The sequence below is a fragment of the Chanos chanos genome, chromosome 11, assembly GCF_902362185.1.
Source record: "Chanos chanos chromosome 11, fChaCha1.1, whole genome shotgun sequence".
Classification (NCBI taxonomy): domain Eukaryota; kingdom Metazoa; phylum Chordata; class Actinopteri; order Gonorynchiformes; family Chanidae; genus Chanos; species Chanos chanos.
In genome coordinates this window covers 22,647,478-22,674,297 of record NC_044505.1, presented here as the reverse complement: position 1 = coordinate 22,674,297, position 26,820 = coordinate 22,647,478, and the positions used below count along the sequence as shown (strand labels likewise).

At 43.0% G+C, this 26,820-nt stretch overlaps 1 protein-coding gene across 1 annotated transcript in view; it reads right to left on the bottom strand.

Annotated features, from left to right (window-relative positions):
• LOC115823849 (uncharacterized) overlaps positions 1-26,820 on the bottom strand; it is a 664,236-nt gene that overhangs the window by 483,676 nt on the left and 153,740 nt on the right. Inside the window, 1 exon segment of the mRNA XM_030787872.1 lies at positions 25,245-26,279. Coding sequence (XP_030643732.1) covers positions 25,245-26,279 — 1,035 coding nt within the window.

The window sequence follows — 26,820 nt, the reverse complement described above, 5'->3', positions numbered from 1 at the left end:
AATACACTGTTAACACATGCTCAGAATTGTAAAACAAGAGTTTTATTTTGGAAGACAACACAAAACGTCTCTAAAAATACTGTATAAAAGATTAAAATCATCTCAAAATTGAACTTGTTTGTGTTTAGATTTAATGTGTTTGTGTTTAGATTGAATGTTTAAATATGTAACATTAAAAACCTGTAGAAGCACAATCTAAATATTTAATGATTCAGTTTTTGCAGAATTACAGTACAAACCTTAAATGACTACGGCATTGAATAATTAAAATACCAAATAACAGTAGAAAAGTTTCTTCAAATTCTCACTAAATAGAAGCTTTAAGAGTACTGTGAAATATCCTCAACTGAAAACATACTGAAGAAATAAAAAATAAACTGATATATCTACAAGATTTTCAGTGTTTCAGTTAAAGTGGGGTTTTAAACTTAATTACAAATAATGTATACGCCACTTTTGATTCTAAAACACTTTTATTTACTGCATTCAGATGTAAATTTACAATATCAACCAATTATTCACAAACGGTTCTTCAGAGCCCTCCAGGAGGAATTGAAAAACTAAAAATGGCATTTCTCCAGGTGTCTGTTTTGTTTCTTAGGGTTACTATCATGATAAGGTCATGATTTCACCTTTGACACAAGTGGAGAAATCAACAAATTATGCTCTTGAGTTGAGGGGGCTGTGGTCTGCTGTTATTTAACTTGTATATTCCAAATCAGGTGTTTGTTGTTTTTTTTACAATATTCTCCTGACCCCTGCGAGGTCCATATAGTTCTGATAACGTACTGTACATGGACAGACATTACACTGTCTTTTAATTCCATCCATCCATCCATTTTCTGCTGCTTATCCGGGACCGGGTCGCGGTGGTAGCAGGCTGAGGAGGGCAGTCCAGACATCCCTTTCCCCGGCTACATCCACCAGCTCCTCCTGGGGGATCCCAAGGCGTTCCCAGGCCAGCCGGGATATATAATTCTCCCAACGTGTCCTGGGTCTGCCCCGGGGTCTCCTCCCAGTTGGTCGTGTCCAGTACACCCCCACAGGGAGGCGCCCAGGAGGCATCCTGACTAGGTGCCCGAACCACCTCAACCGGCTCCTTTCAATGCAGAGGAGCAGTGGCCCTACTCCAAGCTCCTCCCGGGTGTCTGAGCTCCTCACCCTATTGTCTTTTAATTCAGAATCCTAAGTATACAGAGCATTAATAAGTAATATCAAAACATACCACAAAAGGTCAATGAATCTGTATCAGAAGTGACAGTGAAACGTAGAAGATAAAGAACAATCCTCCTCCAAAATGCCAGTAATCAGCTGGATCCTGGGTGCATCTGGGGGGGAAAAAAGGTCACACTAGGATTCACTGAAACGTCCTTAAAGTAGGATTTCATTTTTTACTATTCCCTTCAACAAGCTTAAACAAACTTTATTTAAATTGTCCGTACCGACATTTGCCATTAGGAGACATTCTGACAATGTGAACACAGAGTACTGTCAGCTTAGAGAGTGCTAGTTATTAATGTTTACAGATTAAAACGTGCACCTGATGCATGTCTCAGCACTGCCCTCAGAAGAATGTGAATCACCAAAAGAAGGAAGACGAGGATTCACAACAATAGACACTTTTCACAGATGTATCACAGCAATAATAATAATAATAATAATAATAATAATAATAATAATAAATTATTATCATTATTATTATAATGATTATTATTATTATTATTATTATTATTATGTATCACAGCAAGGTAAACACAGTTGTAGCGTAAAAAATTGCCAATTGGTATAATTTTATTAACTGCAGCTGCGTCTACCCTGTTATGACATGTCTGAGGGTCATGAGGGTCTTTCCCTCAATGTTCTCCTGAGAATTAAATGAAGGATTGATGATGATGATGATGATGATGATGATGATGATGACATATCTTTGAAAAGAGTCCATTCCCCTTTCAGTGTGCCAACTCAGAGGAAGACAGAGAAAAGTAAAAGATACTCAGTTTTTCTATCACCAGTGTACTTAAGACATGATACTTATGATACTTAAGAAATCATACTTAATACCACATATCTCAGTCACAATATTAGGTTTAGAAATCATGGTTAAAATGGACTGATATCTTGTTTTTTTTTACTGTAGTTGATACTTACTAACGATGGTCTTGTCTCTCTGTTGAGTGTCTTTCACCCCTGTAAACCTTGTTCCAATGATCTAAATGATCTTGTTCCAATGATCTAAAAAATGTAAACAAATTTCTTATCATTAGCAGTTATCCGTGTTGGAAAAGGTAATAGAAAAATTACTCAGAAAGAAACACATACATAAAAGGTTAGTGTAGCACCTGACCCATGTGCAGTAGCTATATAGTTATTAACTGTCTAAAGGGTGTTGTAGTACTATGGGCGGGGCCCTGGGTACTTTTACCTGTGGCTGGCCGTGCTTACCTGTGTAAAAGACATGAAATTACTAGCTTTGAAGTTTTTTAAACCTATTTATGAATTACACATCTATGAGTCACTAATTTTAAATCCCTCTAAGAATTATGTTTTTAATTATTTTTCCCTTTTTAAATTAAAATGACACTTTAAGGAAATGTAAATATGACAAACACACACAGTACTTTAACCCTAAAAAGCACATACTGTGATGGTGCATGACAAAAATAATTCCACATCATTTCTTGGTTCATTTTGGGACATTTTATTGATAAAACCTATTTTTTTATTTTTTTGTACCCCCCCAAAATATTTTTCCATTGCCTAAGGATTACGTTGAGCGGCCGTGGTATAGATTCACAGAGAAAATCATGAATTTAGAGATCATAAAACAATTTTAAAAATGTCAATAAATCATTAAGAAAAAAGGGAAGGACACTTGAAACATATTTACATACTGAATTTAATACAGGCGTACGTTGGGGTCATGTAGTGTGTTGTGTCATATCTTGTACTTTATCTAAGGAGATTTCCTTAGATTCCTCTGCTGTAAAACAGAGATGTACATTGCACTTTTGCATGACACTTTGGGTGTTCCTGTGCACCCAGGAACCCTGCATCTTCCCTTCTTGTCACACATTATTGGCCAGTGTGAGGTGTCGTCCAAGCGGACATCCTGGTTAGGGATGGGACTTGAAGGTGTACAGGCGCATGGTATCACTTTTTGTCATTCCATTGTCAGCACAATGCCGTCTGTACATAAGCCAACTTGTCACCACTACCATATCCATCAGATGAAAGACAAGGCGGTGGTACCATTTCTTCGACCTGATGTTGGTGCGATATAGCGCAATCAGTGAATCCAACAAGTCAACACCTCCCATGTGCTGATTATATGTGGTTACTGCTGCAGGACATGGGACCTTAATGATTTTTTTTGGCCTCTGTCCCATCTGTCAACATGGGATAGAGGGTGAGCACCTGCATAGGTACTGAGGAGGGTGACTGACCTGTTGTCATACCACTTGACTGACTGCATGCAGCTGGGTATTTCCCACATAGGCTGTTTTTTCTTGGAAGGACCCACGGCCAGATCTTCTCAGATCAGCATCTGCCATCATGGACCTGCCTGGCAAGCGATTACAGCGCACCGTACCCAGACAGTGGATGCCTTGCTGGGACAACACAAGCATCAGTGGGACTGAGCTAAACCAATTGTCAAAGAACAGCTTGAAATTCCTGTTCTTTGGTATTGGTTGTGCCAGGCGCAGTACCACATTCCCACTTGCCCCTACATCGGGAAGCTTAGGTGGATGGATAGCTTCCCCCGTGTAAATTTCAAAATTGTGTGGAACTCCATCTGATCCAGCAAGGACCAGTATTTTGTAACCCCATTTTTTTGGTTTGCTGGGTAGGTACTGCTTAATTCTGCTCTTGCCCTTAAATGACACCATTTGCTCATCCATACACAACATCTCACGCATAGGAAGTTGCCTCAGCTTGGTGAGGATGTGGTTTAGGAGAGGCCGAACCTTGTACAGTTCATCGTAATCAGCCATATCTTTTGTGGGCTGGTGACTGTCGTTGCTGAAATGGAGAAATCTTTTGATGGCCTCCCACCGTGCAAGAGGCATCACATCAGCAATGTGTGCAATGCGGCTACTGTGGCTCCAGCACATGCGGGTGGCTGGAAGACCGAACAATGACATGTGGAGCCCAGTGCCAAAGAACTGCTCAGGTTCTTGAAGTGTGAGGTTAAGTGGCTTGGCAGGATTACACTGGACGCTGTACAGGTTTGATTCACTAACAATGAGCTCAAAGAGGTCGTCAGAGATAATACTTCTAAAATATTCGTATGGCGACAGAATTTCACCAGCTGATGCAGGGGCATGCAACCATTCAGGATGTACTGGAGAGGCAGTGGTGTGACATGTTTTCCACCGAGGGGTCTGGGAGGAACTTCTGTCATCCTCAGACAGAATGTCATCATCATCTTTGTCTCCAACTTCATCATCACTGGTGTCTTGAGCGTCTATAGAAATATATAAAAAGTAAGTTTCCAATTTCAACGAAAACACAACAAGAATAACTACAGCTTGATATTTGACCCTTATTTTCTATGCTGTCTGCCTTATACACCTATCATTTCAATGGCGACCAGAGTAACTGTCAGATCTTGGGTTACAGAAAATCAATCAACACATTAGATTTGGTTATGTACAAATGAGCTCAATAACAACCAGAGGAATAATATTTAAAACCCTATTTTTTCACTTCTGCTCAAACCTTTTTCTCCATTCCACTCCTCCTCACTGTCATTGCTGTCTATCTCACTGTCCTCACTGTCAGATGGGATCTCCCTAACATCCTGATCCTGCTCTTTTCTTCCGTAAAATAAGCTTACATCCATTTTTCTGTCAAAATGTGTTCAAATAAGTATAATTAAATAAAAAAATAAACACAAAAATATTTAGAGTTTATATTGTGCACAAATTCATGTGCTAATAAGGGATAACATCCAAACACACTGTCAGCAAAGACATCCTTGAAAGTATCCCTTATCGCACAACGTTGCCCTGAGGCAACGAAAAGAAAAACTGAATTTCTGAACATGCAAAATAAAAAAAACCTTCACAAAACCTGACAAAAGGCTTCACTACACCTTCACACACACACACACATATTGTTATTTACATTTTATATCATCTTAAATAAGATTGCTAAAGTAAATGATCTTACCTTCTTCTCACACCATGTGCTCCTGTGACCATGTGTCAGAAAAGGAAGTCCCACTTTCAAATGATGCTAGATATTGATTCCCACGCCTGATTGGAGTGTTCTTTGATACTTTTTGACCATTTTAATTGGCTGCAGTGATTTAAAGTGACATGTACTGGACATTGGGCTTAAGAAAACTTTGTGTTGCCTGAGGGCAACCCTGTGCTGTTGAGGGTTAAATGCAAATAATGAATTTTAAATGAAAAACAAATGTTAAAACCACCTTTATATATAGAAACAAGTATAAAAATAGTGTACCTAAACACTTAAATGCGTTTCCGTCACAAATCTCTGAGCTGTCATGTGAAACATGGGCGAAGACTGAGGAACTGGACGATGCATGACGAGGGAAATGATGAGAGGAATTACACAGGTTCACTGGCGGCAACAGTCCACAAGACGCGATAGCTGAGCAGGAGACTTCTACTCCCATATGGTCTAGCGGTTACGACTCCCGTTATGGGAAGCAATGTTTTAGGTCAGCCGTGGACTAAAGGTTAGACAACGGGGCTTGTGATCGGAGGGTTGCCGGTTCGATTTCCAGGCCCAACATCCACGGCTGTGTGCCCTGTGAGCCTGTTCCCCGGGCGCTCCCCAAGGAATGCTGCCCACTGCTTCTGGTGTGTGTGTTCACTACTGGTGTGTTGGATGGGTTAAATGCAGAGGACAAATTCACTGTGCAATCACAGAAACTTAACTTCCTCTTCTAGAGTCCAAGGAGTGCTTCCTGGTCCTCCTGTCTAACGAGTGTACATGACAGTTTTCCCAGTCACATTACTCGTTCAAAAACTCCTTTACCTTTCATGCCGAGTTCATTTGAGCGTTAAAGTAGCTGACAACATTAACACATAATAGCAACACACAGTAACATTAGCTGCTACTACATTGAAATATGTGCTAATGTCGCTAGCGCGCTAATCGCGATCAGCATCTCACTTTAACATACTGCATCTTGATTACGCAGTACAAAAATACACACACATGGGTGTTTACCTTCTGCAGGTTGCAATATTCCCGTTACCTGTTGATAAAACTCTTAATGGGCATAATTACTCTCCGATAGCTGTTACACTTTTCACACGGCTCGTCTGTTTTCTCGTGTCACTAGCCCGTGGCTTCCAGTTTTTTATTCCCGTTGACAACCCACAACTAAAATTCGCTCAAAACAGTACTTTGGCAGGCAGGTGTAAAATAATCCAGATAACAGCCATTACTAGCAGACCGACCGTGTCGCAGTGCGGATGCCCAGCAGCAGCACACCCACTCAAACACTTTCAAATTTGACAGGCGAGAGGAGTGCACAGTTGTCATTGGCCAGTTTCCTAGATGACAGTTAGATTAACCAATCATGCTCAAAGAAACACGATGAGACAGCCAATAGCAATTGTCTCAGTGTGGTAACATAGCAGCTATGTGAAAAGATGATTTAAAAGAAAGAAAAGAAATGTATGTATTTAGTTTTATTTGTAGGCTGTAATATTTAATTATTTGGTCAAATGGTGTTTTCCTTGCAATGCATGAGTAAAAATGTAGTAATGTATGGTCAAGTTTTATTACTACCTACAGGCTTACGCGCGCAAACACACACACACACACACGTTTGTACTTCTATCTTTGACTCATTCAGATAATGCATTCTCTAGTCCCTTACCCTAGCTTCAGCCATCACAACCAAATGTCTAACCCCAACCTTTATCCTAATCCTAACCTAAACTTAATTCTAACTTGAACCCTGAAACCAAGTCTTAACCCTCAAACAGCCCTGTGAAGTTGTGTCAGAAAGTGGGAACCGGTCAAAAAATAGATGCAAAAAAGTTGGTCCATCTGTCTCAGACACTTGGATTATCATGGTCTTTAATTTTGTTGTAATCTTGGCTCTTTTTTTTTTAATTTTCCTGGCACTACTGTGCAGTATGGTGCCTGCCCAGCTCAGCCGACTGCAACTTCAATTTCTGATACTTTTCCATTTAGTTTGGATGACTCAAGTCTCTCTCTCTCTCTCTGTATGTGTCTTCTTCTTGAATAGATAATCAGTAGACATAGCATCTCTGCACTGGTCCATTCTTTCACCACTTTTAGTGTGCTCTGCTCTCCCATTGGTTTGACAAAATAGAATTTAGTTAAAAATAGAAAGTCTCCTCCCCAGTTTTATAAACAGTTTTACTTATTTACTTATTTATGTGGGTTTTTTTTACAACATTGCCATATTTTCAAATTTTGTATGAGGTACCTCGAAACACCTCAGCAGATTCATACCCACACAGACCGTCCTGGGCACACACACACACACACACGCACACACACACACACACACGCACACACACACACACACACACACGCACGCACACACACACACACACACACACACACACACAGACAGACATATGAAGGTAAATATGTCATAAAATGCACGAGCTTGTGGACTTGATTTTGAGAACTTGTAGAAGAAAAAAATCTGAACTTGTGCGTTGAAATTTTCACTTCTAGAAAAAGTCTGAAGTTGTATGGTGAAATTTTCACTTGTAGAAAATATTCACATACCCGTGTTCTGAAGGTGAAGTCACAGAAAAAACACTCACAAATGTGTAGACTGATATGTACATAAATACAATGACAGCTGCAGACCAACTGTCACCCGTCCTGGCAGCAAATAAGTTTAAGTTTAAGAGTTTATATATATATATATATATATATATATATATATATATATATATATGGTATATACTGAACCGTGTGTGTGTGTGTGTGTGTGTGTGTGGCTATGCTTTGTGAGGAACAGTTTGAGTTTTAGACCTTGGGAATGACGACCTTTTGGGAAAGTGAGGACATTTTGACCGGTTCCCACTCTCTGCTTTTGACATGGCGTCTCTTCTGACACAGGGAGAGAACTGGAGGATGGGATAGGGTCTCTCTCTTCTGGATCTCTCAGTTCACTAGATTAGGACTATTCTTACACTCTAACACCCATGTATTCCCATGTATTATTTTCACATAAAACTGCAGAATCAGAAAATGTAGTCTAATACGACTAGTGACAATGTCTTCACTTCATACGCTGACAGAGTTCATTAAAGGCACTCTGCCAAGATTCATCAAATACATTTAATTAAAATAAAGATTGTTAATTCATTAAATGACAATACATTTCTTTACAATAAACAATGGGAACCCCTGCATAACATAGACAATAAACCACTGTATTAAGTAAACTGTTCATCTAAAGTAAACTAAAAGATTAATTTCCCACTTTATTTTCTGGATTCAATCAACTCATCCAGCTAGCTCACACCTGACCTGACTGCCTCGGCCGTTACCATGGCGTATGATGATAATGATGATGAAGATGGTCAGTATACATACAACAAATGTACGGTCCGTGCTGAGTAAAGTCTAGCAGAGGTTGAGAAGAGACTCTCGCACTGCAGGTGTCTATATTTAATTGTAGCATGTGGCTATATTTATATTTAATTATAGACATCTTCCCCTTTCTACATTTTAAACTCTTTCGTCACAATAGGTTCCACTGAAATTACAGTTTGATACCAGGTCTGTGTTTTTCCAGTGTTACAGAAGACTTCACTTGTATGATCTTCAGAGGAAAGACCTTACAGAAGTTGCTGAAGAAAGGAAAGACATTCTCAGTAAAAGCAACCATGAAAGTGTGGAGGTGTGTGTCACTGATTGGGTCAAAAAATGACAACTTTCCTTCATCCAGGTCCAGCAGCACTCTGATCCTCTCCAGCTTGCCACTGACCATATAAGTTTTCAGCTCCTGTTCTGGGGAGTGTGATTTATAGGTACCGTTACAGTTCCATAGACACCACAGTCCACTAAACAAAGCCGGTTCCTGCCTCTTCACAGACTCTGTTACCACACCCAGCCTCCAGTATTTATTGTCCCCAACCTCAACATCCCAGCAGTGAGTCCCTGAGCAGAGGCTCTCTGGGCCCAGTCATCAAATCTCTCTGGGTTATCAGGGAGCTGCTGTCTCTCCTCACAGAGCGTCACACTCGTCAGGTCCTCAGACAGCAGCAGCCCTGGGTTCACAGTGTTGGGATCCAGAATCACAGGAGCTGACGAGAGAGAGAGAGAGAGAGAGTGTGGCTGAATCTGTAAGAGCATTGAATTTGTAAAGTTTTCAACTTTTGTCTTACTTTGATATCTATGCACAGATACATAATTAAAAATACATTTGCATAAAGTTTGGCCTCTCACCTCAAGCTGTTACACCAGGTCCCTGGTTCAAAAGTGCAGCGTGTATTGCACATATTGTCATGTTATTTTAAGTTAATTAATTTGTTTGATTAGAAATGTACAAGGTGTTATGGGAAGGGAAAAAAACGAAGTTACAATTGTACATACACCAGGCACATATCCATTATCCAGTGCCTTTTTCATTTTTCCTTTGGGGGGGGGGGGGGGGGGGGGGGGTTAGGTATTTACTGATGGTGCTACCATTGTGAACGCCTTTTAAAGGAGCCAATGAAATTAACGGTAGTGGCATAGCAGTAGTGTGGAGTGGATTCTTGATAGACGCTGCAGCTGAACATGTTATGTAAAAAAATAAAGATTCTGTTAGTGGTTTTCAGGAAGGAGGATGACCAACCGTAAGGGGACAGAAGTCAGGGAGAATGAAAACTGTCGTTATTAACAAAGGAGTGGCGTTGTGTTTATACAGATATACAGAACTAAACAGGGCAAACAGGATTGGTTGAAATGAACAAGGGGAAAACGAGGTTAATAAATGGGACAAAGAGGATCAGGTGAGGGGCGGAGACAGACACAGAACAGGAGCACAAGGCATATCAAAACAAAAGTCCAAAACGAGGTGCAGGCTGTGACACTGTGAAGTTTCTCTGTGTGGGACTGAAGAATCGGCACTGTAAACTGGAGATACTCAGGTCAGAATTAATCAGGGCCTGAAATACAGTATGTCGAATGACTCATGAGACCAGGCTGATATAACGTATAGTTATTAAAGTATTATTTTGTACGAGGCACACTGATCATAAAAGCAGATCAATTTTCCCCATATCATTACAGCTAATGCTACAATTAGTGTTCTAATACCTTCACCATCTAGATGAGGAGCTGATACTCACTCACTCACACTCTTTCTCTCTCTCTCTCTTTCTCGCTCTCTCTCTCTCTTTGTCTATAGGTTATGTGGCTGTTTAGTGACAGAGGAAGGCTGTTCTGTTCTGGCTTCAGCTCTGAGATCAAATCCCTCACACCTGAGAGAGCTGGATCTGAGCTACAATTACCCAGGAGACTCAGGAATGAAGCTGCTCTGTACACAGATGGATCAACACTGTCGGCTTAACTCAGTACTGTGTATGTGTGTGTGTTTATGTGTGAGACTCATCCACTGTCTTTTTGTGTTGTTGTAGTGTGGACCATGGAGGAGAATTCAGGATCAAACCAGGATTAAGAAAATGTAAGCATGCAAACAGACACACATACATGCACGCACATGCAAACAGACATGCGCACACACACACACACACACACAAACAGCTGTCGAAAAATGCCCTGTATTTGCAGTCTGTAATACACACTGGAACCAGGATGAGATACGGCAAGACAGACAACATGGTGCATTCATTCACACCACAACAATCACACAAGGACAAACAGAACATCAAAACCCCATTTACACACATCACACACAGCACCAACTGTCACCCCAGGGTGTTGCATGAAATATTGCATGTGTGGAGTATTCTGACTGACACAGTATTTTAATCTCATTCCCTTTTCATTTTCTTGTTTTCCTACCCCTCCACACAACCCACTAACACTCCACACAACCCACTGACACTCCACATAACCCACTAACACTCCACACAACCCACTAACACTCCACACAACCCACTAACACTCCACACAACCCACTAACACTCCACACAACCCACTAACGCTCCACACTACCCACTGACACTCCACACAACCCACTAACACTCCACACAACCCACTAACGCTCCACACAACCCACTAACACTCCACACTACCCACTAACACTCCACACTACCCACTAACACTCCACACAACCCACTAACGCTCCACACAACCCACTAACACTCCACACAACCCACTAACGCTCCACATAACCCACTAACACTCCACATGGGATTCCATCACCTCAGGTAAGGACCTGTCTTCATTCGCTTTCTACAGTTTTCTACAGTCATCAGTTTGTTCTCTCATCATTTCCATGAACCATCTATATCCTTAGTGTAGCATTTAGCATAAAACCCACATAAACACACAAACAGAGAGAGAGAGAGAGAGAGAGAGGGTTGAGAGTGTGTGATATGTTGTCTCTTCTTCTCCGTAGATGCCTGTGATCTCACACTGGATCTAAACGCAGCAAACACACTCCTATCTCTGTCTGAGGGAAACAGAAAGGCAACACATATGAGAGAGAATCAGTCCTATCCTGATCATCCAGAGAGATTTGATCATTGGTCTCAGGTCACGTGTAGAGAGAGTCTGACTGGACGCTGTTACTGGGAGACTGAGTGGAGTGGATGTGCTGAGATATCAGTGACATATAAAGAGATCAAGAGGAAAGGGGAAGGTGAGGGCTGTAGGTTTGGAGCCAATGAAAAGTCCTGGAGTCTTTTGTGCTGTGGTAACAAATATTCTGCCCGTCACAATAAACAGAGCACTGTCATACCTGCCCCCCCCTCACACACACACAGAGTAGGAGTGTATCTGGACTGCTCATCTGGAACTGTGTCCTTCTACAGCGTCTCCTCTGACACACACACACTCGCACACATACACACATTCCACTGCACATTCACTGAGCCCCTCTATGCAGGGTTTTATGTTTATGACTCAGTGTCTCTGTGTCACATATAATACACACACACACACACACACACACACACACACACATGAATGCGTACAAGGTGCAGAGTTTTCTTTATCTCTCAGAGATAATAATAATTGATTAACAAAGTTTTGTGTTTTATTTCAGTGAAAATTGTTGTTTGTTTAGTTTTATGTTATTATTTTGTTGTTATTACACAGTTCTGTAATCAAAAATGTAAATATAAATATTAGAGAGAAAAACACAAATAAAATCTAAATACAAAAGGATTAAAGTCAACGATGATCCGTGAACACACACAGACACACAGACACACGCACACACACACGCACACACACACTCTCTTTTTTTCTCTATGTCTTATGTTCACTTGCACACATACTCTGTCTGTCTCTCACAGACAGTCTCTCTCTCTCTCTCTCTCTCTCTCCCAGTCTGTGTGTGTGTCTGTCTTACTCTCTCTCTCTCTTTCTTTTTGAGTCTTACAGACACACACACACACACACACACACACACTCTGTCTTTCCCTCTCTGTCTGTCTGTCTCTCTCTCTCCCCTACATTCACAGACATGCACACTCTCTCGCCCTCTCTGGCTTACACACATACACGCTGTCTATGTCATACACTCTCTCTCTCTGAGTCTCACATACAATCTTCTCTCTCTCTCTCTGTCTTTTTCTCTCCAGCTTACATACATATACACACTTTTTGACTGCCTGTGTTACCCACACAAACAAACACACTCTTGCCTCCGCTCTCTCTGTCTTACACAGAAACAAACACACTCTTACTCTCTCTCTGTCTTGCACACACACACACACACACAAATGCTCTCCTCTCTCTCTCTCTCTCTCTCTTTCTCTGCATCTCTCTTTCTTCCTCTTTCCTGCTCTCTCTCTGTCTTACATACAAACACACACTCTATCTCTATGAATGAAATCTCACAGAGAGTAAAGAAAAAGTGTGTGTGTGTAAAAGCTGGAGAGAAAAAAACAAAGTGTGAGTGTGTGTGTGTTTGTGTGTTTTTCTCTCTCACACTCTCACTCAATTCACTTCAGTTCATCAAGTTTTACTTTCTTGACTGTAATATGTACAATGCTGCCAAAGTACACCATTTTTAAGATAACACATGTGAATGGTGAACTAACAGGGGTAAGACAGTAACAGGTCGACCACTGGGGGACTCTGTTAATGATATTACTGTTGATCCACTACTGTAATAAGATACACAGACTTTACAACAGGCTCTGTGTGTCTATGAAAGGACTTCATCTGCTGAACTTAACTGGAGTGAGACTGAGTCTGTGGGTCTGGGTCATGTGACAGGGGGAGTAACACTGTCACTTTGTCTATCATTCCTGACAATGTGCAGTGGAGAAGTTTGGGTCTTAGATGCTTTGGGGTCTATTTGGACACAAGAGATTTTAGTACAGAAACTTGGAGAATATAGTGGAACCAGTGTGCGTCTGGAAATAGTCATTTCCCCCAGCTGTCCTATAGGAAACAAACCCTTAACATTAACCACATACAAATCCTTATTATTAACCACTTACAAACCCTTATTATTAACCACATACAAACCCTTATCATTAACCACTTATAAACCCTTATTATTAACCACTTACAAACCCTTATCATTAACCACTTACAAACCCTTATCATTAACCACTTACAAACCCTTATTATTAACCACTTACAAACCCTTATTATTAACCACTTACAAATCCTTATTATTAACCACTTACAAACCCTTATCATTAACCACTCACAAACCCTTATTATTAACCACATACAAACCCTTATTATTAACCACTTACAAACCCTTATTATTAACCACATACAAACCCTTATTATTAACCACTTACAAACCCTTATTATTAACCACTTAGTTTCATCCACTTTGTGACACAGGTTTCCAGTGCTGGATCCTCCTGGTGATGTGATAGAGGATGTGCAGAGACTTTTAGTGACCCAGTTAGTGAGGATGACCAGGGACTGACTGAAATTAGATACAGAATGATCAGGGATTGACTGACATTAGATACAGGGTGATCAGGGACTGACTGACATTAGATACAGGGTGACCAGGTGTCACGCTGGTGGTGTGGTGCAGGACCCAAGTGCAAGACACGATGGTTGACGGTGACAAACGGAAGACTTTACTTAAAACGAAGACCAAAGTACAGGTGTAGAAAAGGAACAAAAAACCCAATAACAAAAAGGTGCAGCATGACAGTGTGCACAAAACACAAACAACGATAGACAAAGTACAAGGCAAACACTAGGACTTAAATAGAAGGAGAACTGAACAGGGCAAAACAGGATTGGGTGAAATTAACAAGGTAATAATGAGACAAACGGGAACAGGTGAGGGGCGGAGACAGACAGAGAACAGGAGCACAAAGACATGTCAAACAAAAGTCCAAAATGGCGGTGCAGGTTGTGACACCAGGGACTGACTGACATTAGATACAGGATGACCAGGGACTGACTGACATTAGATACAGGGTGAAACTTTGTCAGGTGAGCCCATATGGATCAGGATTTTTAACATGGTGTGATGGAGCCGTCTTAGGCAAGGAGGCAGCAGGAGTCAAGATTGTGATTGTGGCAAACACCCGGTGAATTTATTTTTGTGCCAATAATAAACAAGAAGAAAATGAAAGAAAAAAAACAAACGAACCAAAACAAGAACATATTTTACACCATTTACACCGTTCTTGCCGGAAAACAAACAAGACATCAATTCTGCCAGACTTTTCAATAATTCTTTCTCTCACTAAACACGCTCTTACAAACTTCTACAACAACCAACCAACAACATCCCACCCCGTCTAAAACAAAATGGAGGGCTTTTATAGTTCGAAACAGGATGTGACGCACGCGGACCTCCTGCGGAGTTCGCGGGACTTTTGTTTTAAAAATATCTGAGGCTGTGACGTGCCGGTTCCTTTGACGTCACTGCCGCAACCTCACCTCCGGGAAGCATCACGCAGGTAAGCGAAGCTCTTACAATTAACAATCAATAAACATTTATACATAGACAGCATAACCTAACATAACATTTTTAACGGTAATCTTAGGATAATGGAATATGTAAATGGATTCGTTGGCCAACTTTGTCGGAAATGTTATGGAATGCTATAGAATGCTAACGTTAGTCTCTTACTCCATTATTTACGGATCAGTAAATGAAGACATTGGACATCACACACACAACAACAAAATCACGATAACAACAATCAATAAATGTTTAACTTGAAGTCCGTGTTATGTGGTGAATGTGTATGTTTGTGCGGCGAATGTATATGAACAGTTCGTGCCTGCAAACAGTCCATACGTGACGGAAAGTTGATCCGTCACCCATGGGGTGACGGACATGTCTTACTTTACCTGGATCTCTATACACTCTCCTGTATATGACTGAATGTGATTGTGTGTGATTATTATTGAGTCTTTGTGTGTATGTGTGTGTGTGTGTGTGTGGTGGGAGGTCAGCAGGTGAGTAGTCACCGGCTGTTCTTCATCATGATTCTTAATGATAATTTTTTGACAGAATTTTACTACCAGTACAGTTTATACTGACTGATGACAAGCACAAAGCACAAAGCCCAAAGTAAATCATAAATACTAAGCCTTTGGATTGGGGAGGACATTTTGATCACGGATCAAATTACTGACCTGAAAGCTGAAGGTGCTGAAGTTTGGGGGTGGAGTTAATTAATGACCCAGCAATAGTCCAAAGGGGCATTAGATAGAGGTGAAGGTTGAAGGTGCTGAGAGAAGTAACAGATGTTAAGCAAACAACTCACTAGAGGGGTAAAGAGAGGACCAGCGTGTGACACTGACGTAGTTCCATGACTCTACTAATCCTCTTAAATTAGTGAAGCAGACAGCTGAAGAGGATGACAGTAATGTAATTAATTAGTGAACAGTGACTTCCATACAATTCCAACATACTTATACACAAACTGCCTCACAGAGTTTACACTTTAGACTGGCATAATCACTCACTCATTATCTAAGCTGGAGGGTGCTGGAGCCTATCCCAGCGCTCATAGGGTGAAAGGCAGACCCTGGACAGGTCACGAGTCCATTGCAGGGCAGACACACAGATAAACACACTCACATTCATACCTAGGGGCAATTTAGTGTCTCCAGTTCACCTAACCTGCATGTCTTTGGACTGTGAGAGAAACCAGAGCTCCTGGAGGAAACCCAAGAAGACACAGGGAGAACATGCAAACTCCACACAGAAAGGACCCTGGCCGCCCAGCCGGGAATCAAACCGGAGACCTTCTTGCTGTGAGGCGACAGCGCTACCCAATACGCCACCGTGCTGCCCACTGGCATAATCCAAAAAAGTATTAACAATAAATTGACAAAAAATTCAGGAGCCAGTAGCAGGCTGTGTGTATGACAGGGTCCTGGAACATAAGCTCAGACTCCATGTGACCTTTAAGGGAGCGAGGGAGTGTAAGGAGTGACATGACTGTGTCAGTAGAGACGCACCACTGACAGAGGATCAGTTAGTTTATCTTCATTAGAGACACACCACTGACAAAGCATCAGTTAGTTTATCTTCATTAGAGACACACCACTGACAGAGGATCAGTTAGTTTATCCTTACTAGAGACACATCACTGACAGAGGATCAGTTAGTTTATCTTCATTAGAGACACACCACTGACAGAGCATCAGTTAGTTTATCTTCATTAGAGACACACCACTGACAGAGGATCAGTTAGTTTATCTTTATTAGAGACACACCACTGACAAAGCATCAGTTAGTTTATCTTCATTAGAGACACACCACTGACAGAGGATCAGTTAGTTTATCTTCATTAGAGACACATCACTGACAGAGGATCAGTTAGTTTATCTTCATTAGAGACACACCACTGACACAGGATCAGTTAGTTTATCTTCATTAGAGACACACCACTGACAGAGGATCAGTTAGTTTATCTTTATTAGAGACACATCACTGACAGAGCATCAGTTAGTTTATCTTCATTAGAGATACATCACTGACAGAGGATCAATGTAGAAAGTCGTTCAAAAAAAGAAACCTAATCCAACGCAATACGAAAAAAAGAGTCCCCCCCAAAAAATCAACGAACAGCAAAAAAAGATAATCCACCGTGTAACCAGCAAAAAAGGAAAAGAAAAAAAGAACAATTTCACCGCTCCGGCCGGATAGGGATCTGCAGACATTACCCGCGCTCAGCCCTGAACTGCGGTGATTGTAAGTTTTTAAGGAAACTTCCACGCAATTCCTTTTTCAGTTTCATTTATTTTAAGTGCACTTTAAATGTTCAGGTCCCCCACAGACTCCCTGACTTTCTTTTGCCTCCTCCCTCTGCCACACCCGTGTCTCCTTTTAAAAGTTCCCGGGTTGGCGCGTCAGCTGACAGGTGGGTCAGCTGACCGGTTTGACAGCCAGCTGATTTCCCCAAACACAGCAAACGAAAACATAACGACAGACTGGTATAAATTAAAACAACCATAATACATTTTGAGGATGGAATGTTACATTACAGGGATTCCCTTTACTGGTGGTCAACCCTTATCCTGTTAACCTTGAATTTAAAAAAGGAATCCTAAAACCCATATGTGGCGGTGCTACATAGACCCCCCCTCCAGCCGGAGGCTTCTAAGGTCAGACCCCATAAAATCTTTTAAGATTAACCACATTTACGCTGTCTTATTTATTAGGTGGGTTACTCCATCCTACCCTGTAATTTAATGTTCCTAATTTTTCAACAATAGTAGCTGGCCCTTCCCACCTAGGCGCTAGCTTGGCGGAGAATTTTTCATTGGCCTTGGAGAAAGAGTGAGACCTGACCCAGACTAAGTCACCCTGCTGAAAGTGCGCATCTTTCCTGCGGGAATTATAATACCTAGCTTGTCGAGCCTGGTGTACCCCCACTCTCCTTTGAACCTCCTCCGCCATCTTCTGCTGTCTTTCCACCAGGTGATACGCAGCGTACTGATCAGGAGACGGTGGTTTGTGTATCAGTCTCTCCAGTGCACCTTGAAGTTTCCTGCCCAGGGCAAGCTCAGCAGGAGCCCTGCCAGTAGTCTCCTGTTGGGCTGTATTGAGGGCAAAGCAGAACTCCGGTATCCACTGGTCCCAGGTGTTGTGGTACTTGCCGACAAATGATGCAGTCATGGCTTTTAATGTCCGGTTGATGCGTTCGGTCAGGTTTGTTTGAGGGTGGTAACTGGTGGTAAGCTTCTGAACTACCCTCCATGTCTTGCAGAGATCAGTTAAGAGGGTGGCAGTAAACTGCGGACCTCTGTCCGACACCAGGTACTGTGGCACCCCCCAGTGGGTGAAGATCTTGATGAGACGAGGTGTTTTGCTATCTCTCAAAGGGAACATTTCCACCCACTTGGAGAAATAGTCGACCGCCACAAGGAGGTAAGAGTTGGCCTTTTTGCTCCTTGGGAATGGACCCATAAGGTCAATTCCCAGCATCTCCCCTGGTGCTGTGACTATGGTGCTTTGCAGCAGACCTGATGGCTTGGTGTTATCTGCCTTGTACTGCTGACAGGTTAGGCAGGCCTTGGTGTGTTCCCACACATCTTTATGGATACTTGGCCACCAGGCAACCCCCAGGACCCGCAACAAAGTCTTCAGCTGTCCAAAATGACTGCCCAAGGGATTGTCATGAAGGTATCGAAGGAACTCAGGGACCAGAGACTGGGGAACAACCAACTGGCATTTTTCTCCTTGGTCTCGTAATGGGATTCTTTGGTACAGCACCCCCTGGTGGATGACGAAGCCAATGCGGTTGGGAGGAGCTGATGACTGCAAACTGTTCTTTCTTAGGTAGCAACCAATGGTGGTCCTTATCCTGTTCCTGGGCAATTTCTGCTAAGGTGGTAGGAAGTTCGGAGTGGACTTTAGTGGAGATGGCCAGACATGGTGATGGATGAATGGAGAGAGGTTCAAAGGCTCTGGACAGTGCGTCAGGAGCAGAGTTGAGGCATCCTTTCCGGTAGTGGACTTTGAAATTGAATTGCTGCAGTCGAAGTGTCCACCTCGTTAGACAAGAGGTGGTCTTTGGGCAGTTGAAAGCTAAGGACAGTGCAGCGTGGTCAGTGAAGACAATGAACTCCACTCCCTCCAGATAGTGTCTCCACTTCTCCACATCCCAGACCACTGCCAGGCACTCTTTTTCAGAGGTGGAATAATTCCGCTCTGGGCCTCGGAGGCGTAAGCTATCACCCGCTCACCCTCTGGTGTGTTTTGGGAGAGGATTGCTCCAAGACCCACTTCACTGGCATCAGTGAGTACCTGGAAGGGCAGGGATGGATTGGGCTGTGCAAGCACTGGAGGGTTCATCAAAGCCTGCTTCAAGGAGTCCATGCTGGCTTGACACTCACTGGTCCAGTTCCACTCCACTCCCTTCCTCTTGAGATGGTTTAGAGGGGCCGCAAGATCAGCAAAGTGAGGGATGAATTTGTGGTACCAGCCCGCGAATCCCAGGAAACGCTGTAAGGCCTTCACATCCTGAGGTACAGGGAAGTCCAACACAGCCTGTGTCTTGGATGGATCAACCTCCACGCCTCTGTTGGAGACAATGTGGCCCAGAAATTTCAACTCCCTCTTAAAAAAGTGGCATTTTTTCATGCTGAGGCTGAGGTTGGCTGCCTGTAGCCTCTGAAAGACAGATGCCAGGTCACGAAGATGCTGTTCTTGGGAGCGAGAATACACAATAATGTCGTCGATGTAGACAAAACATGTTTTTCCCCTTGACTCTCCCAAGACCTTCTCCATTAACCGTTGGAACGTTGCAGCTGCATTCCGTAGTCCGAATGGCATGCATTTAAACCGGAAGAGGCCAAGAGATGTTATAAAGGCTGTTTTTGGCTTGCTCTCTTCTGCCATAGCCACCTGCCAGTAGCCAGACTGCAAATCCAATGAACTGAACCAGGAAGCGCCTTCCAGTGATTCAAGGATGTCATGGATAATTGGCATTGGATAAGCGTCAGGTAAGGTCTTCGCATTTACTCGCCTGTAGTCGACACAGAATCTGTAGGATCCATCGGGTTTGTTAACAAGGACCACAGGAGAGGACCAGGCTGACTGAGAAGGTTCAATGATGTTATCTTGAAGCATTTTCTCAACATGCTCTTCTATGACTCTCTTCTTCAGAGGGGACACACGATATGCCTTGGATCTTACAGGCATTTCATCCTGTAAGAAGATGGTGTGCTTTTCCACAGCTGTCTTCCCCAGTATATTGGAGGTGACGGAGGACCAATCTCTCATGAGCTGTCGGAGCTCCTCAGGACAGTCCGTATCATAGGATGGCAAGGACTCGGTGTTTGTGGTTGAGACCCAGCAAGGTAGAGGTTTCCCTGGAGGTAGGGCATAGTAGAGGTGAACGCCTTTCTGAGAGGTGAGGTTGGGAGTTTTGTTCCACAAGTTGGTATTGACAGTTTGTTGCAAAAATGAATAATAGGTGTATCCTTTATCAGTTTTCAACCCATAGCTGTTCTTGGCCAGATTGAGGATGACGCCGGTCTTGGAGAGGAAGTCCAGTCCGAGGATCAATGGAAAAGCAAGATGGCGGTCCTCCAGTACATAGGTTTCAATTGCACGTGGTATGCCATGCCAGTCAAAACAGTGACTTTTCTTACCCAGAGCTGGGTGAACTGTACCATCCGCAACGACAAACCTCTGTCTCTCCGCGGGTAGGAAGGCTTCCTCTGCCAGTGCCATCTGCTTCCACAAGCTCTCCTTCATCAGGGTGAACGTACTTCCTGTGTCTACCACCGCTTCTCCTTGGATTCCTCTGATGGTAATGGGAACTAGTAGGAGATTAGGTTCTTTATTTCTGTAGCCCTGGTGTTGCACTGCAGTGACCTCTGCTGTTACCCTCTGAGATGGTTTCTTGCCTGGTTTACCTGTACTTGCCTGTACCTTCTGCCAGTACTCCTTAGCTCCAGAGCAGTCCCTCTCGACCATGGAACCCACCTTTACCAGCTGTGTCACTGTTGTCACCATTCCACGCAGGCATCCAGCTACCTTTGGGTTGATGTTGATCTCCTCGTCTGGGATGTCTCGCTTCCATTTGAGACACAGTGCCCAATAATCATAAGCAAAGTCTCTAAGACTCTGCTCAGGTTTCTGCACCATGGCCCTCAGTTTCTCCTCCACTTCGCTCATATAGTGAGTGGGGAGGAAAGCAGACATAAAAGCATTTTTGAATGAGACCTAATCATGAACATGGCCTTTTTCAGCCTTCCACCAACTGAGTGCTGGCCCCTTTAAAACTGTGGACAGTGCACCTAAAAGCTCATGGTTGGAAAGTGGTCTTAGATCGAGGAAGTTATCACACTGCTCTATAAAGTTAAGGACATCAGAAGTTTCACTAGTGGAGCCAAATGTTGGAAATTCCAGACGGACAGGAGGCTTGGAGTAGTATGGAGAAGCACCAGGCAGACTAAATGGTGTTGTGGGAGCTATGGGTGCTATGGGACTGACATCAGTGGAGACTGCTATGGTTCGCTGTGGTATGGGAGTGCTTGTTGGTCTTAGTCTGTTAAGCTGTTTCTTCCATTGCTCCTCTCTGCATAGGAGACAGTTAACTATGCCCCTCTCCAGCTTTCCTATGTTGGCCATTAGAAAATCTTCTAGTTTGGCTAAGCTAGCATTGACATAATCCCTTAAATTTGTCTCTCTATTAAAAGCACTGGAAACAGAATCTCTAAAATCAGTTTCAAGTTTGCTTACCTGTTCTTTTAGAGAAATTACATTGTTTTTTAACTCTTCATACTCAGCTTGTGCACCATTCTCCCCTTCTCCTCTGTTAATGTCAGGAATTGGCTGACCACCCACATCCTTATCACCACCATCATCATCATGTTCATTATGTACATTAACACGGCCACCATCATCATTATTTTCACCATCAGCATTATCATTATTTTCGTCATCAACATTATCATTGTCATCTAGGTATAAAGAACTCAACAAAGAGGTTATTTCTTCAGCTGGATTTCTCCTTGTTACAAAAGGTATCGTGCCAATGGTATGAGGAAAATCTGGTTAATGGTTCACTGTGAATATTAGACTTAATACCAATATCACTTTGCTGTAACCATAACCTTATTTTGGAACCTGAACCCAGTGAAATTACAGATATTCTGAAAAACTATTTATAGCTCAGCGCTCTGAACACTGAACCTAGAAATTATTCTGAATAACTCTTCATTAGCCGTACATATAATAAATAACAGTATTAAAGCAGCAAGTACAATAATACTCTTCAAATTCACTACTTCTAGCTAAGTTCCTGGATCACCACATTCAGTAACTAGGAAATAATTTATCACGTACTCAAAGAAGAAGAGCAGGCCCAGCCACGTTCAGGTATGAGAGACCGGAGTTACCGAAGTTGGCAGAAGGAGACCGTGAGCGAGGCTTTGTGTCGGTGCCAGGAAAGTCTTTTAGCATCGCGGATCTTCCGTAGCGGTGAGCCTGGGCCGATTCTTCGTGGAGACGAGCAGAACAGAACGGACGGACTTACATTACGGCTGATACAACCGGAGCTCAACTGGAGCTGAACCTTAGCGCAGCTGAACTGAACTGTAGGATAGCAGAGAGTCTGGTATTTTATCTGATTTGCAGATGCGGGGTGCTGCTATCCTTTTGGGGGTGTCTCTGCCTGAAAGGAGGAGACTCTCCTTGGAATTTGGGAAGTATTAATTTGAGCTCGGTTGAAATAATTTTACATAACTTCCCATTAAAGAATAGTAAAATTACGTCCGCATACTCGAATCTATGGCATTTTATGCTCCCAAACAAGACCAAATATGGTTTCTTCACCATTAAAAACAACACAGTTACACCGATGGTCATACAATTAGCTGCTCATGACTTGGCTCCTGGCTACTTTTAAGTTTTAACGTGCATTTATGACTATACGAACAGTTATGATTCGATATGCGTGTTTAACTGATAATATCGTATGGTTAGTTTCATTATTCTTTTGTTCTACATAGTTTGTTCCCGAGTGGAGCAATGCAGATGGGGCCTGTGACATGGTCTGAATTCCATTCTCACAGGGAAACTAATCTCCCGAGGTGATCTAGTCTCCCTCGCAATTAAACCTTATCAGCATTTGACCAAATGGTCTGGGGGTTGCTGCACTAAAACATCGAGCCTGGCGTCTGTTAGGTGTTACAGCGAGTGGTTTCTGCTTTGGTATGCATAGGTCCTGCACGCAGGAAGGCCTGGGCCATAAAGAGAGAACTGGGATCAAAGGGGATAGGGATAGAGAGGCAGAGTGAGAGTGATAGAAATAGATAAAGAAGGGTGAAAAAGAGGGAGAGAGTTTACACAACTGCAACTTTAATTACTAAGGAACACTTGAGGTTAACAAATGTCCTTTTCTTTCTGAAAGCTGCGCAGTGTCTGCCCGACACACCTTACACTGTAAGTCCTCACAAACCTGCCATTCAACCACATCACACTGCAAGTCCTCACAAACCTGCCATTCAACCACCTCAGACTGTCAGGCCTCAAAAACCTGCCATTCAACCACCTCACACTGTAAGTCCTCCCAAACCTGCCATTCAACCACCTCACACTGTAAGTCCTCCCAAACCTGCCATTCAACCACATCACACTGCAAGTCCTCCCAAACCTTCCATTCAACAACATCACACTGTAAGTCCTCCCAAACCTGCCATTCAACCACCTCACACTGTAAGTCCTCACAAACCTGCCATTCAACCACATCACACTGCAAGTCCGCCCAAACCTGCCATTCAACCACCTTACACTGTTGCTCTCCAGAGCTTGGTACAGTCTCTAGGAGGCTGGAAATGGCTCTGTGGATGAAAACTGAACCGCTCATGTTTTTTATTTTGTGTGGAAAATGGAAAAAAATTAATACGTGCGATACTGGCTTTTCCCGAGCTGACTCTCTATTAAACCCTGTTAGTTTTTGAAACACAGTAGCCGTCCTGTTCTCCTTTCAGCTTTGCATTTCTGTTGCGGCTGTTCTGAGCTGGATCATTAGTTTAGGCACTGCGACAGTTTATGACAGATACTTTTGTCTCATGGACTTGTTTTTTTGCTCATTAGTTCATATATGTGCGTTCACATGTCTGTGTATATGCATGTGTGTGTATGTACATACATATATGATGCACAGTCACTGCAGAGTCTGTGTGGGTTAGCGATTACACAAAGTGAGGATGCAGACAAACCTAGAAGAAATGTAAATGAAGTCTGTGAAGAATGAGAGAAATCTTCACCCTCTGTGGAGTTGGTAGAGGTTTGTGTTTATTAGGTGGATATCAACAGGGGTCCTGTTAAGTTACTGTTGGGAGAGGAGGGACAAAGAGGGGATTGGGCTGGTAAACGGACAGACACACAGGGCCAGAGAGCTTAGTCCATGGCCAGAGGAGGGTGAACAGAAGAGGGCCGTGAACTGTTCACTCAAACGGTACAAGAGGAAGCACTTAATGAAGCCCTAATCAAAACCCCAAAACACACTCAAGCTTAAAACGACACAAACCCAAGGGCCGTACCCAAGAGAGATTAAAAACACTCGGCTAGTTCTAAGGTTTACGGATACATCAACCTTGGGAAATGCTACGCAGAGAGAGGGAGAGAGAAAAAGAGAGAGAGAGAGAGAGAGAGAGAGAGAGAGAGAGAGAAACCAAGAATGGAATCCCAATCCCAGATGAGCAGAATGAACAGTGGTCAGAACCTAAGATTTAATATTGAAGTTTGGTCATAAAAACAAGAGCTGACAGTTATTCACATTCAGTCACTTGCTTCAAATCTACATTTATTATCAGCAGACATAAATGCATCATGGAAAATAGTTCTACTTTTTGCTTTTGTGCTCAACTGATTTCTAGGTACTATTTTTTTTAACTGACCTAAGTCTATCACTAACTGTTTAATCAAAGCCCTATTATTAACTCATGAACAATAAACTTATTATTTAGTAGTAACAGTGACAAAATGAATCCTCTGTCATTCTAATGTAACCTGAGGAACAATGACATGACATGTGTACGTATCTCTTAACACTGAACAGGTAACACACTGGTCCAAAATCCCACTGAACATGTAACACACTGGTCCAAAATCCCACTGAACAGGTAACACACTGGTCCAAAATCACAACACACCTCAAACGGTCCTCAGTGTACACCTGTGCCTGTTCAGGTCAGCTGATTGGCTGAAGCTCTTCCCACACTGGGAGCAGTGGTATGGCCTCTCTCCAGTGTGAATGCGCTGGTGTCTTACAAGACCTGATGAATTACTGAAGCTCTTCCCACACTGGGAGCAGTGGTATGACTTTTCCCCCGTGTGAATGCGCTGGTGTGTTCTAAGACCTGATGAATTACTGAAGCTCTTCCCACACTGGGAGCAGTGGTATGGCCTCTCCCCTGTGTGAATGCGCTGGTGTCTTACAAGACTTGATAAATTACTGAAGCTCTTCCCACACTGGGAGCAGTAGTATGGCCTCTCCCCTGTGTGAATGCGCTGGTGTCTTACAAGACTTGATAAATTACTGAAGCTCTTCCCACACTGGGAGCAGTGGTATGGCCTCTCCCCTGTGTGAATGCGCTGGTGTGTTCTAAGACTTGATGACCGACTGAAGCTCTTCCCACACTGGGAGCAGTGGTACGGCCTCTCCCCTGAGTGAATGCGCTGGTGTGATTGAAAAACTGATAACTGTTTGAAGCTCTTCCCACAATGGGAGCAGTGGTATGGCTTTTCCCCCGTGTGACTGCGCTGGTGTGTTCTAAGACTTGATGACCGACTGAAGCTCTTCCCACACTGGGAGCAGTGGTACGGCCTCTCCCCCGTGTGACTGCGCTGGTGTGTTCTAAGACCTGATGAATTACTGAAGCTCTTCCCACACTGGGAACAGTGGTATGGCTTTTCCCCTGTGTGAATGCGCTGGTGGGATTGAAGATGTGATAACTGGTTGAAGCTCTTCCCACACTGGGAGCAGTGGTACGGCCTCTCCCCTGTGTGAATGCGCTGGTGTGATTGAAGATTTGATGACTGACTGAAGCTCTTCCCACACTGGGAGCAGTGGTATGGCTTTTCCTCTGTGTGAATGCGCTGGTGTGTTCTAAGACCTGATGAATTACTGAAGCTCTTCCCACACTGGGAGCAGTGGTATGGCTTTTCCCCCGTGTGAATGGACTGGTGTCTTCTGATACACAGCTGGCTTCTGAGGCTCTTCCTGCGTGAAGAGTGTGTTGTGTTCTTCCCTGTCACTCTCTGTTTAGGTGTTAGGGCTCTTCTGACAGGGGAGCTCTTCCCAAACGAAGAGCGCCTTCTTTTCGTGTTGACAGCGGATTGTGCTGAAATGAATGTAATATCAGGGCTCAGTGGCACGTCTTCTGATTTAATCTCTCTGGTCTTTAGTAAACTCAGGGACTCTTCAGGATGCCATGTCTTAATGAGGTTTTGTGAGGAAATGTGGCCTAAACAAAGAGAGGGACATGTCCACAACAGGACCAGAAAACCACATCACAACGTGGACAAAAATCTATAAACAACATTAAAAGACCAAACTGACATTAACCTCAGCATCAATTTAAAGCACAACTAAACCATTCTCTTAAAAAAACAAAAACAAATGCAGGGAACTGAATGGGAAAACAGGGAAAAAAAATCATCTGTTACCTTTCTCAGGGGAAAATGTCTTGTCCCAGTGGCAGTCCGCTGGGTTGTCCTGGTCCTTGGTATATTCTTCTCCACACCAGACC